Here is a 17,366-nt window from a genome sequence, read left to right as displayed (position 1 = left end):
TTGAATCTGAATCTACACTAGTCTGGAAGGATGATCCCAGTGCTGAGACTGGGGCTCTGTAACTCCCCATGGGGCTCCCTGTGACTGTTCACAGGCCACTGTGCTTTCATGCCGTCACTGTTAGAGCCGCCTCGAATCAACGAGGATCGAACATAGAGGTCACTGCTTTCTGGTGACAGGCTTGTACATGTGTGGAAGTGTGCCTTCGAGGGAGGTATTGAGAGCAGGAGAGCAAATGAATGATGGGGACAGGTAGACAGGCTTGTGTGCTATATGGTTGCAGAGAGGGAAAAACTCAAAAGACCAAGTGATGCCTAGGAAGTTTTTTAAGGCCTTTGAAATATTTTGGAGGGAAAAAAGATGGAGAAATTGTAAGATGGAATCAATTAAACATTTGCTGAGCTGGCAAAGGAATCCGTTGTGAGTGGGAACTGCTTTTGTGGAAGGTATGTGTAAAGTCAGACAGTTTGGGACTTTCCAGAGCAGAAGGAAGGGCTAACGACGTAGAGGAGTACTGGCTGGGCCCTGAGATTGGAGTCTTAGAAAAAGGGACCTTGGACACTAAGCAGGGTGATGGCTGAGCCGTGGAAAGCTCTCTGAAGATCATGGGCTGGAACTCGTGTTACGTGGCGACGTAGCTGGCTGGTGATGTAGATAAGCAAGGAGTGTGTAACTCAGGGTTCTTTTTTGCCAGTGTAACCGGGCCGTGATAGTATACTTGACCAGGCGCTGACTGTCCTCTTAAAAGCAGGAGGGCCAAGGAAGGAAGGGTGTGTCACTCACAGAGTAAGACAGTCAGAAAGTAGGCCCTGGGGGACCGTTTCATAGCAGGCAAAATCTCATGCTTTGTGTCTGAGTGAAGGATAACAGGATAGAACTTGGAAGTCTTACAGTGGATGGCTGGATACTACACCTTCACTTGTGGAAAATTTACCCCAGTTAATCCAACTTGACAGCACTCAACATACAGGACCTTCAACCACAAACATCTGCATTCTTTCTTGTTAATGGCAGGATTCTCCAGCTACTGATCATGCTCAAGTGTGTCGCTTTTCCGTTGTCCATGTGTAGGAACACTCGGCCTGGCGGCTGTCTGCACCGAGGCCCCCTGTCCGTCACTGCTGCAGCAGCACAGGACCCCTCCCTTGGGCCCATGCAGTCACCCACACACAGGCCTCCTGACACTGTCTGTATCTCTGCTGTACACGGGACCATTAGCCCCCAAAGCAGCATTCTTCTTTCCTTGTTGATAGGCAGATCTTTAGTAAGGTTAGCAAAAGTAAATTAGAATTATTTTAGTAGGCGTCTCTAAGAATCCCAGAGAGAAACCATCTCCTGAAATGTAGTTCTCATCAGTTGCTAGAAACATGACAGAAACCATCTCAGTGGTTTCTTTGAGAATATGCAAGTAGCTGTGTTCCTTCTCAAGATGGTGCTGAGCCCAGTTCTTGTACAGCTCATAAAAGAATCTTTGTGTGTGTGTGTGTGTGTGTGTGTGTGTGTGTGTGTGTGTGTGTGTGTGCATGCATGCTTTTGATTCAAACCAGATGGAGTATTGCCTAAACGGTTTGTTTTGCTCACCAGGTTATGGTGGAGAATTCAGATTTTACCCCATCACAAGTGGGGTGTCTCTTTACATTCCTTGCTCGGCAACTTGCAAAGCCTGACAATACCTTGTTTGTGAACAGAACTCTCTTCGATCAAGTAAGTGTCTTTAACAGTGAGACCTGGAGCTGGTTTCTTCTGTTCTCTGTGCATAGACAAGATAGACTCCCGAGGACTGTGTTCAAGTGTGTCTTAATCATGTGTTCTGGGCAGTACGAGTTTGCCCGACGCCTAGCATTATGGGAGCATGGCCTATCATTATTCTGTTTTAACAGTTATTTGGTTACTCTAAGTTGCCTAGAACTTCTTGCTTCTGAATTTGCTAACTTAAGTGTCTCTCTTTCGCTGATGATAAGACCACATTGATCATCTTGAGAAGAGCTTACTTTGGGAAATCTGAGTCTCCTTATAAATGACTCTCCAGGCGTTTCTCAGTCACAGTCAGAACAGCCTCTCATGCCCACAGGGAGTATGAAGGCTACCTTCTGTCTAGAGAAGTCAGTGATAATCACATGCAGTACTGAGCACTTCTCAGAGCCAGGAAAGCTCTGTGCGTGTTCACTAAGTTTTCCAGAGGTCCTAAAATCAGTCTATTTATCCTTATTTTTCAGAGAAAGCTCAGAAAGATTAAATAACTAAAGTCAGACTTAGATTATTATTTTTTTCTAGCAGAAATCTTATTATGTGTGTTAGGATAGTATTCCGATTCAAGCGTCCTGACTGAAGTCCATGTCTTCCTAAAGTAAAGTGCTTCAGTTATATTTCTTAGCAGTAAGGAAACGGGTAGAAGCAGCCAGGCAGTGGTGGTGCACACCTTTAATCCCAGCACTTGGAGGCAGAGGCAGGCAGATCTATGTGAGTTCGAGGCCAGCCTGGGCTACAGAGTGAGTTCCAGGACAGCCAAGGCTACCCAGAGAAACCCTGCCTCTAAAATCCAAAATAAATAAATAAATAAAATGTGTATAGGGCACAAGCTAAATTGTAGGCGTCCTGGAAACTACTATGCTTCACACAGTAGGCCCTCGGCTGGGACAACTTCCAGCTGCTGACCCGGAAGGGTAACTTTTGCTGTCACTTCTGACCAGGTCCTTGGCTTCCTGTGCAGCCCTGATGACGATTCCCGCCACTCTGAGAGGCAGCAGGTATGAGCACTGGCACTCTTTTTGCTGGAGGTTGGGGGCGGGGGGAGTCTTTTCTAGTTATGCTCTTTCTTGATAAAATGCTCCAACCAAAGCACTGAAGGGAGAAAGAATTTATTTCAGCCCACGTGGAGTCCGTCATGACAGGGAGGTTTTCTCTGTGGGGGCTTGAGGCAGCTGGTTGTGTTACTCACACTCGGGAAGCCGAGGGGGACAAACGCTGGTACTCGGCCAGCCTTGTCCTTTCCACGCTGTCCAGACCCAGGCACAGAGAATCGTGCTGCCGCTTAGGGTAGCTCTTTCCACTCTGTAAACATAATCAAGATAATCCCTCTCAGCGCGGCCAGAGGCCAACCTAATCTAGACCCCACCACCACCTCTACCCCTCCAGCCTCCCACCCCGGTGTGCCTGGAGGCTCGGTTCCCAGATGAGCCCGGATCCTGTCAGTCAGTACTTTGGCACACAGGGTAAGCCAGAAAGGGCCCTTCTGTAGCAGCATCTCCACGGAAGGGGAGATGATTGGGACATACTCCAACTCACAGGCAGTGGCAATCAGTGTGGATACAGGGATGCGTCCAGAGCTTGGCTGCTCAATCCAGTCCGAGTGCAGCTATCTGCATCCAGCATGTCCTACCCTTCAGGTAGCAACATCAGTGTCTGTCATGCTACTCCAGCTCAGGGTTCTGTCCCAGAACCACAAACTACAGGACCTTGAGTGCTGGCATGTTCAGTGTTGGGGGTATCCTAAGATGCTGCTGTATGGAGGGTTCCATTCTGGATACTAGAATCTACCTGTCCCCCTACCCCCAGTTAATCAGTGCTATAGCAACTGGCCACCATTCTGGGTACTAAGCCAGCCCACTTAAAATTGATACCAAACTTTATAAGTAAGTAAGTCACAAGAATTTAGAGTTTTGGCTGTTGATCTGCCTTCCTGGGTGTAGTGCAGACGTGGAAACTCCGGCGAAGTGTAGACTAGCAGCAGTGAACCCTTCAGCTGCTCTGCTGTGACCCAGCGACCAATGCAGACAGCTTCAGAACAAGGCTGACATTTTGGTTTCCTGTTAAGCTACACTGAGCACAAATAACAACAAGGGAACTTATATGTTACACCTGTTTGTCTGTGCAGGGAGGGCAGATCGTGGTGTGCATGGTGTGTGCATGTGACCAAAAACTTCATTGACAGATGCCTGCTCCCAAGTAACTGGCAGCTGCTTCCCAAATAACTGACTTGGAGACTAAATATAAGTTATAAATGCTTGGCCGATAGCTCAGGCTTGTTACTAACTAGCTCTTACAACTTAACCCACTTCTGTTAATCTGTGTGCTGTCCCAAGGCTCGTGGCTTTACCTCTATGGCATTTTGTGTGTCGTGTCTGACTCATTCTCTTACTGGCTGGTGACTCCTGACTCTGCCCTTCTTCTTCCCATCATTTTCTCTGCCCCAAAAATCCTAGCTGTCAGCCAGTCAGCTTTTTATTAAACCAATTCGAGTGACAAACCTTTGCAGTGTACAAAAGGATTATTCCACAGCAAGTGTGTTTACTTTTCAGGGTTTGGTTGTAGTGCTTAGGTGTGGCCGAGTCTTTGAAGTCAAACTTTGAAGAACAGCCACGGCACCTTGGCCGTACTAATTTCAGAGGTGCCCTGTTCTGATGGCTCTCCCTCCTTGGGTTTTGAAATAGTGAAAATTGATAAGTAAGTTGTTCAAGGTCAAAGTTCAAATTAGGACTTGGCAACTTCCTTCCCTGCTAACCCAGGACTCCTTATACTGGTTGTCACGTAGCAGACTGGGTTTGTGCAGCATTTCTTAGTCTTTTCCAGTGGTGTGCCTATAGTCAATAATTAGCTCCCCCAAGTATAGTTCTGATATGAATGTTGCCATTTATGTAAATTTATGTAAATGAGTAAGGCGAAAGTAAAACGTGGCTGCTCTGCCAAATCGGGTACCGCATTGTTTTCACTGTTTTCTTCTAGTTAGCATAGAAGGCAGTGGGTTTCACCTTGACATTTTCGTATCTCGGTACAGCACTGCACACCCACACACCCGCCCTCTCACACCTACACCACCACCCATTGTTCTCTCTCCTTACTCCTCACAGACAACAGTTTACTTTGTGTGTGTGAGGGGCAGTGCGCATGTCAGAAGACAGCTTTCAGGGGTCCGTTCTCTCCTTGTCAGGCTTGGGGCAAGCCCCTCCCCCTCCCTGCTAGCCCGGACAGTCCCACTTTTTAGCTGAGCTGCTTTATTAGCATTTTCCCCATGTTCTTCACCAGGGGCTGACCAACTGTCTCTGTCAGAGATCCAAAGAGTCAACGTCTCAGGTTGTGTAGACCACAGACAGGTCTGCCCTCTTTTGTTTGCTTGTTTTCACAACCCTGCAAAAAGCAAGACTTCCAATAGCATTTTGATGGTTTATAGGCATGCCACTATGGCTTATTTCGTCTTCCAGTGTGTGGTTACAAAGCACGGAACTGGGGGACGCCTAGCTACACACCTGTGCACCACTGCCTCATTCTGATGCAGCTGCAGTGGGCAGAACCAGCCTCAAGAGCATAGAACACCAAAGGGGGATGAAATCATAGGAAGTGATGAGTTCTGAGTTTCATTACCTTTGTTTTTAACACACATAGTTATAATCTGGTTTAATTTGATTTAATAATATTGAATAACTTTCACACAGAGATCCCTGATGATGGCAGTCAGTTCTAATGAGTTGGTAAGACTGTCTTCAACTCATTACATTATTTTATTCCAAACTGACAGAGTGAATAGATTTTATTTCTTTTTTATTGCATATGACAGTACATTCCAGCGCTCCAAACGGATTAAGTTTGGGTCTTGAATGTAAAAATCAGGCCAGTCTTGCTTAACATCAAAATAATAAACAAGAAGTTCCTGGTGAAGGTTTTCTGGCCCCCTGACAAGGGTCATGACCTCTGACTCCTAGCCGGCACGCAGGCCTGAGGTCCTAACTGCAGCCTTGCCCTGCTGGTTGTTGATCTTCGGCCACTATGGTAAAGTGATGTGAGCATCAGCATTTGGGGCTTTTTTTATTGCTTTTGTTTTTGAAATGAGGTCTTGCCATGTTGCCCAGGCTGGCCTAGAATTCATGATCCTCCTGCCTCAGCATTCTGGGTGCTGGGATTATATGTGTGCACCATGACATCTGGATTAAAATGTCACCTTTTTTTGAGGCAACTGTCATGTGGCCCAAGCTGGCCTTGAACTCACTATGTGGCTGAACTGACCTTGAATTCCTGATCTTTCTGAATGTGAGGACTTTGAGCTATGAAACTGCTTCAGAAAAAACAACTCTATAAATCACAGAAAACAATCACTGATTTACACCAAGATTTCAAGGTCAAAGTACTTCTAGAAAACAACTATTCTGTTCTAATGTTTACCCGAGACAGAGTGACTAGATCCCTACAACAGGACCCATGTGGCAGCTCACAGCCATCTGTAACTCCAATTCCAGGGGATCCAGTACCCTCTTCTGGCATCCACGGGTTCCACACATGTGTACATGGTGCACATTCATGCAGCGAAGCAGTCATACATATAAAATACAAACAAAAATGAGCTTCTTACAATGGTGTATACAGGTATTTAGAGGTTAATGTGAATGTATGGGGCTGTACCTGGAAATGCTGTGGTATTCCCTCCATGTTTGAAAAGCAGAGTCATCATATGGTAGTGAACGCAGTCCAAAATACCACCAAGTAATAATACACAAGACAGAAGGTTATGGGCATGGCTAAATGGACCTTAGAGAAGTAGTAACTAAAACAAACCTCACAGTCTTTCTACCCATTTGTTTTAAATCCGCAGGTCCTTTTAGAACTGCTGCAGGCTGGAGGCATAGTCCAGTTTGAAGAGAGTCGGCTCATCCGCATGGCAGAAAAGGCTGAATTGTGAGCTGTTTTGAAGCTGTATATTAATTTTTCATAGAACTGTTATTTCTCCTACCTGAAATCTATTTTATTTTGCATTTCTGCTATTAAAACTTTGTGCAGCCTTGGTGCAGGAAGGAGGGGCTTGGACCTGCCTCAACTGAATGTACCAGGTTCTGCTGACTCCCTATGGGAGACCTTGCCTTGGAGGAGGTGGGAATGGTGGGTGGTTTAGGGGGAAGGCTGAGGGGTAGAAGGAGGGAGGACAGAGGAATCCCCATGGTTGATATGTAAAATGAATAGAAAAATCTTTTAGTTAAAAAAAAAGAAAAAGAAAGAAAGGGCGTAGGCCGGGTGGTAGTGGCATGTGCCTTTAATCCCAGCATTTGAGAGGCAGAGCCAGACAGATCTCTGTGAGTTTGAGGCCATTCAAGGCCATACTGGTCTACAGAGTAAGATCAAGGACAGGTACCAAAACTATACAGAGAAACCCTGTCTCGGAAAAAAGAAAAAAGAGAGAAAGAAAGAAAAGAAAGGGAGGGAGGAAGGAAGGAAGGGAGGAAGGAAAAAAGAAAGGAAGGAAGGAAGGAAGGAAAGAAAGAAAGAAAGAAAGAAAGAAAGAAAGAAAGAAAGAAAGAAAGAAAGAAAGAAAGAAAGAAAAAAAGAGAGGGCGTTAGCAATAGCAGCCTCAGTAGCAAAAACATGAGTTTTTTTCGTTTGTTTGGTTTTTTTGTTTGTTTTTGTTTTTTGCCTTTCATATGAATTCTAAAAATTAGCACAATGTTCAGAAATGTATAGTATAAATTAAAAATGTATATTTGTTTTAACGTGAAAGTGAACAAGCCGTCCTCCTGTGCTTCACCTTATTTACACCTGTATTGATCTATTTTTGGTGTTTGGAGACAGGTTCCACTGTGTAGCCCCAGGTGTCCTGGGTGTGCACTGTAAGGCGTGGTTTGTCCTGTTGCCAACTCTACCACCCAGGTGCAGGCGTCATACACATGCCCAGCTCTAGGTTTTTTTACATTAATATGTCTATGGTATTTCTTAGATTACGACAGTTATATTTAGTAGAAATGATATACAGTTTAGCATAATCAATAAGGTACAGTGTGCTAACTCTTACCTAGTTTATTGTATTTAGTTTTGAACAAAGAAACAAATTATTGCGGATTATTGATACCTAGCACCAGCTATTTCTTTAGAAATAGACAGCACACCGTCTAAGGCTTTGAAAACGGCATTCAGCAGCATCTTCAGTCAGGAGCAGGAGAGAGGCAGGCACTCCTCTCTCAGAGACATAACACCAACCACGTATCCTTATCTGACCAGGCTCCAGAGGTTTGCAGAGTTCAAATATTTGCATGTGTTTACTGTGTCCCTGATGTGAGATTCCGAGTCTGAGATGCCCTTGTATAAAATCTCTTAGACCTTTATTTGGCACTAAAGATGACATCATTCCCTTTTGCACACGCTTGAGTAAAGTTCTGAAGGTCGGAAGCACATCGCCACCTGCCTGTTTGGCAACTGAAGTCTGTCCTTTCCCATTCCAGCTATCAAATCTGTGAATTTATGTATGAGCGAGCACACCAGTATGACAAAATCATCGACTGCTACCTGCATGACCCGCTGAGAGAGGTAAGTAGAGGCTGCTTCAGCCCGTCTGAGCCCCCCCCCTCCCCCAGCCGTATTCACTTGGTTTTTGTTGAGTTTCTGCTGTAACTAAAATGTGGAGTCCCTGAAGTCTGAGTATGTAACTCAGTGATGGATGCTGATGGTCACCAAATGTAGAATTAAATAGTGTGCTCGGGAAGCAGGGTGACAAGGGACTGACCAAGCAGAGGAGTCTCCGAGAGTGGTGTGTATTTTGACTCTTGATGTTAGAGAAGCCACTCGGGTGAGCTCTGAGAGAGGGAGGGATACACGGGGGGGAGGGGGGGTGCACAGGGGGGAGCGCACAGGGGGAGCACTCAGGGGGGAGCGCACAGGGGGGAGCTCACAGGGAGGAGCGCACAGGGGGAGCGCACAGGGGGAGCACTCAGGGAGGAGCGCACAGGGAGGAGCGCACAGGGGGAGCACTCAGGGGGGAGCGCACAGGGGGAGCGCACAGGGAGGAGCGCACAGGGGGAGCGCACAGGGGGGAGCGCACAGGGGGGAGCGCACAGGGGGAGCGCACAGGGGGGAGCGCACAGGGAGGAGCGCACAGGGGGAGCGCACAGGGGGGAGCGCACAGGGGGGAGCGCACAGGGGGAGCGCACAGGGGGGAGCGCACAGGGGGGAGCGCACAGGGGGAGCGCACAGGGGGGAGTGGACATGGAGGTTCCCAAAGCTGGGGAAGTTGCACCTCCTCAGGGCACTGATGGAAATCCCCAGGTGGACTGAGAATGAGTACAGAGGGAGCATCCGTGACAAGCGCAAGAGTGATCTGAGATGAAACTGGCAACGTGGACAGGTTTTACCACAAACCGAAGTCCGCATTCCGTTAAGTCACCGAGGGTTAATAGATGGAGACCAGATGGAAGTGGAGTAGACTCCGAACTTGGAGGAGTCTGCCTTATGGCTTACATCTCGTTCCTCCTCTTCAATGCCAGTTTCCATAAACTATCTCCAAATCCAAATGGCTCTTCACCTCCTAACAACAGATGTTTATCGTGGCTGTACCGATAGCCACAGTCTCTGACTTGCTTGAGTGAAGGGCTGATGCATGGTCTTGTGCTCCACAGGAAGACGTCTTCAATTACATCCACAACATCTTATCCATCCCTGGCCACAGTGCTGAGGAGAAGCAGTCTGTGTGGCAGAAAGCAATGGATCATATGGAGGTACTGACTCCAAGTCCCTAAGGAGTTTTTGACAGTTTCACGTTTTTAGCAATTTAGCATTTTCATGCCTTTTCTCCTCTCATTCTCCTGCGTCTCTCACTAGAACCCTCTTCTCAAGTCCCCCGCATACTTGCATCTTAGCTAAGGTTTCTATTGCTGTGAAGAGACACTGTGACCACGGCAACTCTTATAAAGAAAAACATTTAATTGTGGTGGCTCCCTTACAGTTCAGAGGTCAGTCCATTATCATCATGGTGGGGCATGGTGGCGCGCTTGAGCTGAGAGTCCTTACATCTTCATCCAAAGGCAACAGGAAGTGAACTGAGACACCGGGTGTGGCTTGAGCATATAGGAGACCTCAAAGCCCACCCCCACCCACAGTGACACACTTCCTCCAACAAGGCCACACCTACTCCAATAAAGCCACACCTCCCAATAGTGCCGCTCCCTCTGGGGGCCATCATCTTTCAAACCACACAACTTTCACACCTTTTTGTGTGTGTGACCCACTGGGTGCCCAGGGGTGGGTGAGGGGTTATTTACTTGCCGGTAGTCTCTGAGGGTGGGTTGTGGTCTCATGGGCCCCTCGGCTCAGTGTTGTACAGATGACCACAGCTGCAGTGAGTTCATGAGTGCTCGGCTACATCGTGTCCATATCTCCCCTCCCTCGGCTCTTACTTCTTCCCACCCCTGCTCCGTCATGTTCCCTGAGCCTGGAACATGAGCCTCTGGGGAGATGATATGGCCATCCAGCGTGGGGCCGGGGCGGCAGGGCCGAGGGGCAGGGTTGGGCGGCAGGACCGGGCACGCCTCCACCACTTGTTCTGTAGCCCGTTAAGGTTCTGCATTAGCCTCTGCCTGCTGCTGTAAGAAGATTTTCCAACGAGGGCTGGGCACCTCACTAACCTCCGTTGACCAACTGGAGCCGGGCTGAAGTGTGGGGCACATTCCTTACCTCAGATGGGGACCAGGGCTGGGACTGTTAAACCTTCTGAATTGTGCCATTCGAATGGGTATTTTCCAGGTTAGCTTTTGCCAAGTAGTTTTCCTCAGTTCTTGTACTTAGTTTTTCTTTTTACACAATTCTCTATTGATTCTTTGGGAATTTCACATCATGCTCCCCAGTCCCTCTCATCTTCCAGTCCCTCCATACCTGCCACTCCCCCTTGTAGCATGCACCCCTCCCCAAATTAATTTAAAAATAAAACAAACAAACTGCCTCGCTCCTCCGTCCTTCCAACACCTCTTCCTCCATCCCAGTGGCATCGGGAGCTGCGGTGTGTCACTCGGGAGCTACAGTGTGTCACCAGTACACGCTTTTGTTCAATCAGTCCCACCCACAAAATGCTCATTGCAGTGACTCATTGGTCTGGTTCAAGGCCTCTGGCACGCGGTCATCACCTAACGCTCACCAAAACGCCTCTCGGATATCTTGCGGTTATCATTATGCAGGACCAGTCCCTTCACGCACTCCAGCGGGTCATAGACGGGGTAGATGCTAGGGTGGACAGACCCAAGGCCCAGGGTGCTGGGTCTAGGTGGTAGCTGAGCTGGTCAGTCTGGGCCCCTGGGACCGCCCCCTCAGCTCTCCATGCCCGTGGTGAGGGGTGGGGCCATCTTTCCCGAGTGCAGGGGCCAGCTCTCCTGCTGAGGTGTCTAGTGAGGGGCGGGGCCAGCTATCCCAGGGACAGTGAGGGGCGGGGCCAGATCAGCACGGCCCTCGGATTTCAATACACATGGTTCCTATTATTCCCTGTGGTAACACAGGCCATGGACATCATCACAGATGCCAGCTGCAGCAGGAACATAGACCCAGACATGCCCTCGGCAGCAGCTTGGGCCCAGATGTCACCGTGGCCTCCGTGGCAGCACAAGTCATCAAGTTCATTATGGCCCTGGTGGCAGCCACCACCTCAGACACCAACGTGGTCTCACATGGCTGTCCAGACCCAGTGTATCTGCTCATCCCCTGGTGGCAACAGAGGCCATGGACACCAACCGAGACCCTGGCTGCTGCTGGGCCACAGTTCCTGGGCCTGGATGACCCCTTGTCCCTGTGTGGCAGCGCAGGCCACCCAGATTGTCATGGCCCTTGTGGCGGCACTGCCCTCAGACACCGGCATGGCCATAGGTTGCATCCCAGACCCCGGGCACTTGTGTGGTCTTTGATGGTACCATGGGCCATGGACATCAACACAGAACCCAGCTGTGGTAGGACCACAGACCTGGACATGGTCCTCAGTAGCAGTCTGGGCCTGGATGTCACCATGGCCCCGGATGGCAATGTAGGCCACTCAGAGTGGCTTGACCCCCATGGCAGCATGGCCCTTAGTCACCAACACAGACCCGGGCTGCCATAGGGTCATGGATCCAGACATGGACCCTTGGCAGCAGCACTGGCCTGGACAATACCATGACCCCAGGTGATGCGTAGGCCATTCAGATCAGCATGGCCTGGGCAGTGGCACTCTCCTTGGATACCAGCATGGCCACAGTCATATCACCAGGGCCAGTTCTACTGTTTTGCCCAGACAAGGTGCAAGGCCCTCTCTCCCAATTGCTATAGGGGGCATTGGAGTGGGGGCGGGGTCAGCTCTCCTGTCCTCACACCCTCAGGGCTGACTCATCTGTCATCCCCCCCCCCAACACACACACACACACACACACACACACACACACACACACACACACCAGGGTCAGCTCTAGTGTGCTGTCCAGGCAGGGTGAAGGGCCTTCTTTCCTGTGTGCTGCAGCTGGGCTCAGCCCAGGGGTGCCACCACCCCATCAATTGTCAATCAAGAAAATGCCCCACAGATCTGCCACTAGCCAGTCTGATGGAGGCATTTTCTCAAGTAAGGTTCTTTCTTCCCAGATGACTCTAGCCTGTGTTGAGTTGTCATAAAACTAGCCAGGACAATTTTTGGTAATATAAACTTTTTCATAATATTCTGCAGATCTGTCTATTACCTCCATAAATTGTGGGAGCCCACAAAAGCTTCCCAGTGAGATCTGAGCTTGCTTCACACAGCAGGGCTGCCTTAGGGGATGGCTGGACCAGGTGCATGGTCACCAGGTGTCTAGAATGGTCTGCACTTGGCTGTCCTGGGGAGAGGTCTTTTGCTCCACCTCTTAGCATTCCTTTAAAAGCCCTTTTTTTTTTTTTTTTGGTTTTTCGAGACAGGGTTTCTCTGTGTAGCTTTGCGCCTTTCCTGGAGCTCACTTGGTAGCCCAGGCTGGCCTCGAACTCACAGAGATCCGCCTGCCTCTGCCTCCCGAGTGCTGGGATTAAAGGCGTGCGCCACCAACGCCCGGCCTAAAAGCCCTTTTGAAGAGACAGAAGGGGCCGGTGGATTTGGACCCAGGCCCTTCCGAGATTATCCTGTGTTTTCTGTCTCTCTCCTCCTATCTACATATTCCTCGTTTCTCCCTGGGGGAGTAAGAGGGAGCTGGCCCCCCTCAAATAATATTCATCTGAAGACGGAAAGTCTGTCCACCTTCTAGTGTCTTTTTCAATTTCCTCCTCCAGTGCTCTGAAGTTTTCACTGTAGAAGTCCTTCCCTTCCTTAGATTTATTTCCAAGTTTTCATTTGTTTATTTTGTTTTGTTTTTAGCTATAGTGAACAGGATTGCTTTCCTGATTTCTCTCAGCGTGTTCATTCCTGTTATATAGGGACAGCGACTGTTGTTGTTGTTGTTGTTGTTGTTTTTTTTAATGTTGATTTAGCATTCTGCTAGTTTACTGAAAATATCAGTTCTAAGAAGTTTCTGGCAGAGTCTTACGATCTTTTACATATGAGATCATACTGTCTGCAAACAGTTGACTTTTGTGTCATTCCCTGTTTTAATGGAAATGGCTTCGAGTTTTTCTCTTATTTAGTATAATGTGGCTGCAACCAACCTTTATTAATGTGAAGGTATGTGTTCTATTCTTTCTCAGCCCAAGGTTTTTATCATGGAGGGATGCTGTTGCATGTTGGTAAAGCCTTTTTGCATGTATTTACATGATCTGTGTCTTCTCTCTTTGAGTCTACCCGTGTGGTGTATTGCATGCATTGATTTGCACATGGTGACCCATCCTAGCACACCTGAGATCAAGCCGAGGCTACAGTTGGTGGGTGTTGAAATGAATTCCCCACTATTTGAGGACTTCCGCATTCATGTTCCTCTGGGATATCGACTGCAGTACTAGTTGGTATTGTGTCTTTATCTGGTGTTGATATTGGGGTAATGTTGGCTTTTACCACGAGTGTGGCACTGTCCTTCCTCTTCCTATTTTGTGGGATGGTTTGGGAGCATTGGTACCGATCCCTGAAGGTATTGCAGACCCTCCCCCAGACACCCCCTCCAGGCTTGTGCTCTTTCAGCTGGAAGACTTGTTTTTGTTTCGATCTCATGTTGGGTATAGATTTGTCTGACTTGTTTCTGTCTTCATGGTTTAATTTGATGGGTTGGACACATAGACATTTAGCCTTTTTTTTTTTTAAGCTCTCCAGTTTATCGGAATACAGGTTTTCAGAGCATGCCCTCACAATCTTCAGTTGTGTTGTAATTCTGTTGATGTGTTGAAATGCCTCAATTTTTATCTTTAATGTTATTAATCTGGATCTTTTTCTTTCAGTTAGTTTTAGCTGTGGGTTTGTCAATCTTGTGAAGAACCAACTTTGTGTTTCATTGATTCTTCATGTGTTCTTTTTGTTCCCATGACTTCCACCCAAATGTTTTCAAAAATATTTTGTTTTATGTATGTATGTATGTGATAGTATGTGCGCATGTGTATACAGAGTTCAAAAGAGGACATCAGATCCTTGGGAGCTGGAGTTACAGGCATTTGTGAGCTGCCCCATGTGCATACTTGGATCTGAACTCTGGTTCTCATGATTAAGAAGTCTTAACCACTGAGCCATCTCTCCAGCTCCTCTGTCCTAATCTTACTGGTTTGGGATTTATTTTGTTCTTATTTTCTAATACAGTGAAATGCATTTTTATTTATTTGAGAGATCTCTGGTTTTTAAATCTAGGTATTTATGGCAGTAGACATTTCTTTTAAAACTGCTTTCATTGTATCCAATTACATCTGGTATGTTATATTTTCATTACCATTCGATTCTAGGAATTTTAAATTCCTGGTGATCACTTCTATGAACCATTCATCATTCATTGGTGTGCTGGTCAGTTTCCATGAGGGTTTGTTGTTGTTGTTTTTCCTGGAGTTCACTTTGGTACCGAGTTCTTGTTTTAGTTCCTTGTGATCAGACAATACAAGAAGCACAAATTGATGGATCCTGTTTGAGTCTAATATGCTAATCTGCATCTTTTCATTGGAGAATTGAGGCCATTAGTGTTTATCAGTTGTTGAAAGGCATTCATTAATTCCTTTTATTTTGTTGCTTTTGTGATGTGTAAGACTTTTCTGCTCTCCTGCTCTTCTAGTGTGCTTTATTCTTCTAAATTACTTCATTGATGTGTTTCCTTTTCTCTTCAGTATAAAGGATTCCTTCAGGTATCTTCTGTAGTGTGACCTGGGTGGTCATGAATTCATTTGGTTTACATCTAGCATGGGAAGTTTTTTCTTTGTCCTTTGTTCTGGTTAGGTCTCTGTTGCTGTGCTGGAACACTGTCCGGAAACAACCCGGGGAAGGAAAGGGTTCATTTGACTCAGGATAGTAACTCACTGGGGGAAGCTAAGGCCGGAGTCTGGAGCAGGAACCAGAACAGAGAACATGGAGAAAGCTGCTGACTGACTGTCTTCCTCTGCTGCTTTGCTTAGGCAGCACAGGCCCATCTCCCCAGGGACGGCACCACCCACAGTGTTTTGGCCCTCCTGCATCAATTAGCAATTAGGAAAATGCTTCACAGACATGCCCAGGGAGCCATCTGACAGGCAGTTCCTCAGCTGAGTCCCCTCTTCCTAGGCATCTCAAGTTGACAAGCAAGATCAGCTGTCATGAGCCCACTCACTCCTTGTCAACTTGACATACAAACATAATCATGGTTAAATATTAACTTTCCTTTTATGGTTTGTATTCAGAATCTCATGTTAATATTAATACCACAATATAAAACACAACCCCACCAGTTTAAAAAAAATCCAAATTCTCATTGAAAGAAATCCAAAAATCTATTAACTGTGGGTACCTAGAAAATCCAAAATCAGTTATATACTTCTTAATCCAAGAAGGAGGAAGCAGACCACAAATATAATCAGAGCAAAGCAAAACTCAGATCCAACAATTACAAATGCTTCCTGTCTGATACCTCTGAAGAGATTCGCCCCTGGTCTTCTGAACTCTGATGGGCATGGGTAGCCCTACCTCTCCAGTTCTGCCATCCACAGTACACACAGCTTGTCTCCTTGCTCAGGCCAGTTCCACCCCACAACTACCTCTGCTCTCGATGGTCACCTGTGGTCCAGGCATCTCCAGTCTGCTGAAGTCTCCATTGCAGCTGAGGCTGCACCTTCCGCCATGGCCTCCTGGCCTCTCTCTTCAGGAACTAACCTTGCCACATGGCACCAAGCCTCAGCTGCTCTCCAGGACCTCTTCAGTCCTGGACCTTCTGCTGCAACCGAGGCTGCCCCTTCACCAATGGCATCCCCTGGCCTCTCACAGTGCCAGGCCTCCGCTGCTCTCCACGACCCCTTCATGCCTTCAGAACCAACACCATGTAAAAGATTCTTTGGCATTGCTGAATTTGACTTCCAGCTTGAGCTGCAGCCTTGGCTCCCTGGACCTCGTCTTCTGTGTGCTGACCCTGAGGAGATATTTCCCAGAAGATTTCACCACAGTAATGCCAGTCTCAGTCATTGTCTGAGTAAAGCAAAGGTTTCCTTTCATAGATTCTTAATTCAAAACACCACACAAGTGGCGTGGATAGTCTTTGAGGGGTCTCACACCTCCCTCTGGAGCTTCACAAGGCAGGCCTCCATCACTGGTGCTGCTTTCAGCCTTCTTGTCTTCCAGCTCCCACAGACACAGCCCATTCAGCTGAGCACTTAAGGGCTTTCCCAGCCCCAAGTTCCCAAATCCTTCATCTTCCTCCCATAAAACACCAGGCTCATCAGAGCCACAGCTCTCTCCAGTGCCAGCGTCTGCTCAGTTATTTCTGACGCTGGGCTAAAACACTGATTAGAGGGCTGGAGAGATGGCTCAGAGGTTAAGAGCACTGGCTGCTCTTCCAGAGGTCCTGAGTTCAATTCCGAGCAACCACATGGTGGCTCACAACCATCTGTAGTGAGATCTGGCCCCTCCTCTGGCATGCAGGCATATGTGAAGGCAGAACACTGTATACGTAATAAATAAAATAAAAACAAAACAAAACACTGATTAGAACCAGCTTAGGGGAAGAAACCTTCATTTGGCTTACAGGACACAGTCCATCCTTGAGGGGAAAGCAAGGCAGGAACTGAACCAGAGACCACATAGGAACACGGTTCACCGTCTTCCCCTGGCTCACTCAGCTGCCTTTCTTAGACAGCCCAGGCCCACCTCTGCTGGATGGTACCTTCCACCGTGGGCTGGGCCCTCCTGCAACCTACATCAATCAACAATTAAGAAAATAGCCCCATAGACATGTCCATGCGACAAGGTGATGAAGACAATTCAGTTGAGGTTTCTTCTTCCCAGGTGTGTCAAATTGATAATCAAGATTAGTGTTCAGTTTAGGCTTTTCTGGAAGTAGTGAAGGAGGTTGGCAGTTATTATTTCAGAACGTGGAACACACAGTTGCTTGCCCTTAAATTTTAGTGTTTCTGTTGAGAAGTGTGCATTCTGACGGCTTTGCCTATATGACTTATTACTCATCTCTTGCAGTTTCCAGTATTCTTTCGGTGTTCAGGATGCTATAATGTGATTTGATGAAGTCCTTTTCTGGTCATGCCTGTTTGGCATTCTGAATATTTTCTGC

The 17,366-nt window shown here is 47.5% G+C and overlaps 1 protein-coding gene across 8 annotated transcripts in view; it reads left to right on the top strand.

The window, feature by feature from the left end:
- Positions 1–17,366, top strand: part of Vps8 (VPS8 subunit of CORVET complex) — a 252,801-nt gene that overhangs the window by 128,222 nt on the left and 107,213 nt on the right. For all 8 annotated transcript variants that reach the window (XM_076548542.1, XM_076548544.1, XM_076548543.1 and 5 more), the window contains 5 exons: positions 1,585–1,704; positions 2,691–2,747; positions 6,581–6,663; positions 8,196–8,280; positions 9,366–9,464. In XM_076548542.1, the coding sequence (XP_076404657.1) occupies positions 1,585–1,704; positions 2,691–2,747; positions 6,581–6,663; positions 8,196–8,280; positions 9,366–9,464 (444 nt within the window). The remainder of the gene's footprint in view (positions 1–1,584; positions 1,705–2,690; positions 2,748–6,580; positions 6,664–8,195; positions 8,281–9,365; positions 9,465–17,366) is intronic.

The sequence above is a fragment of the Peromyscus maniculatus genome, chromosome 12 (genome assembly GCF_049852395.1).
Source record: "Peromyscus maniculatus bairdii isolate BWxNUB_F1_BW_parent chromosome 12, HU_Pman_BW_mat_3.1, whole genome shotgun sequence".
NCBI classification, from domain to species: domain Eukaryota; kingdom Metazoa; phylum Chordata; class Mammalia; order Rodentia; family Cricetidae; genus Peromyscus; species Peromyscus maniculatus.
This window is presented reverse-complemented; position numbering and strand designations above follow the sequence as displayed.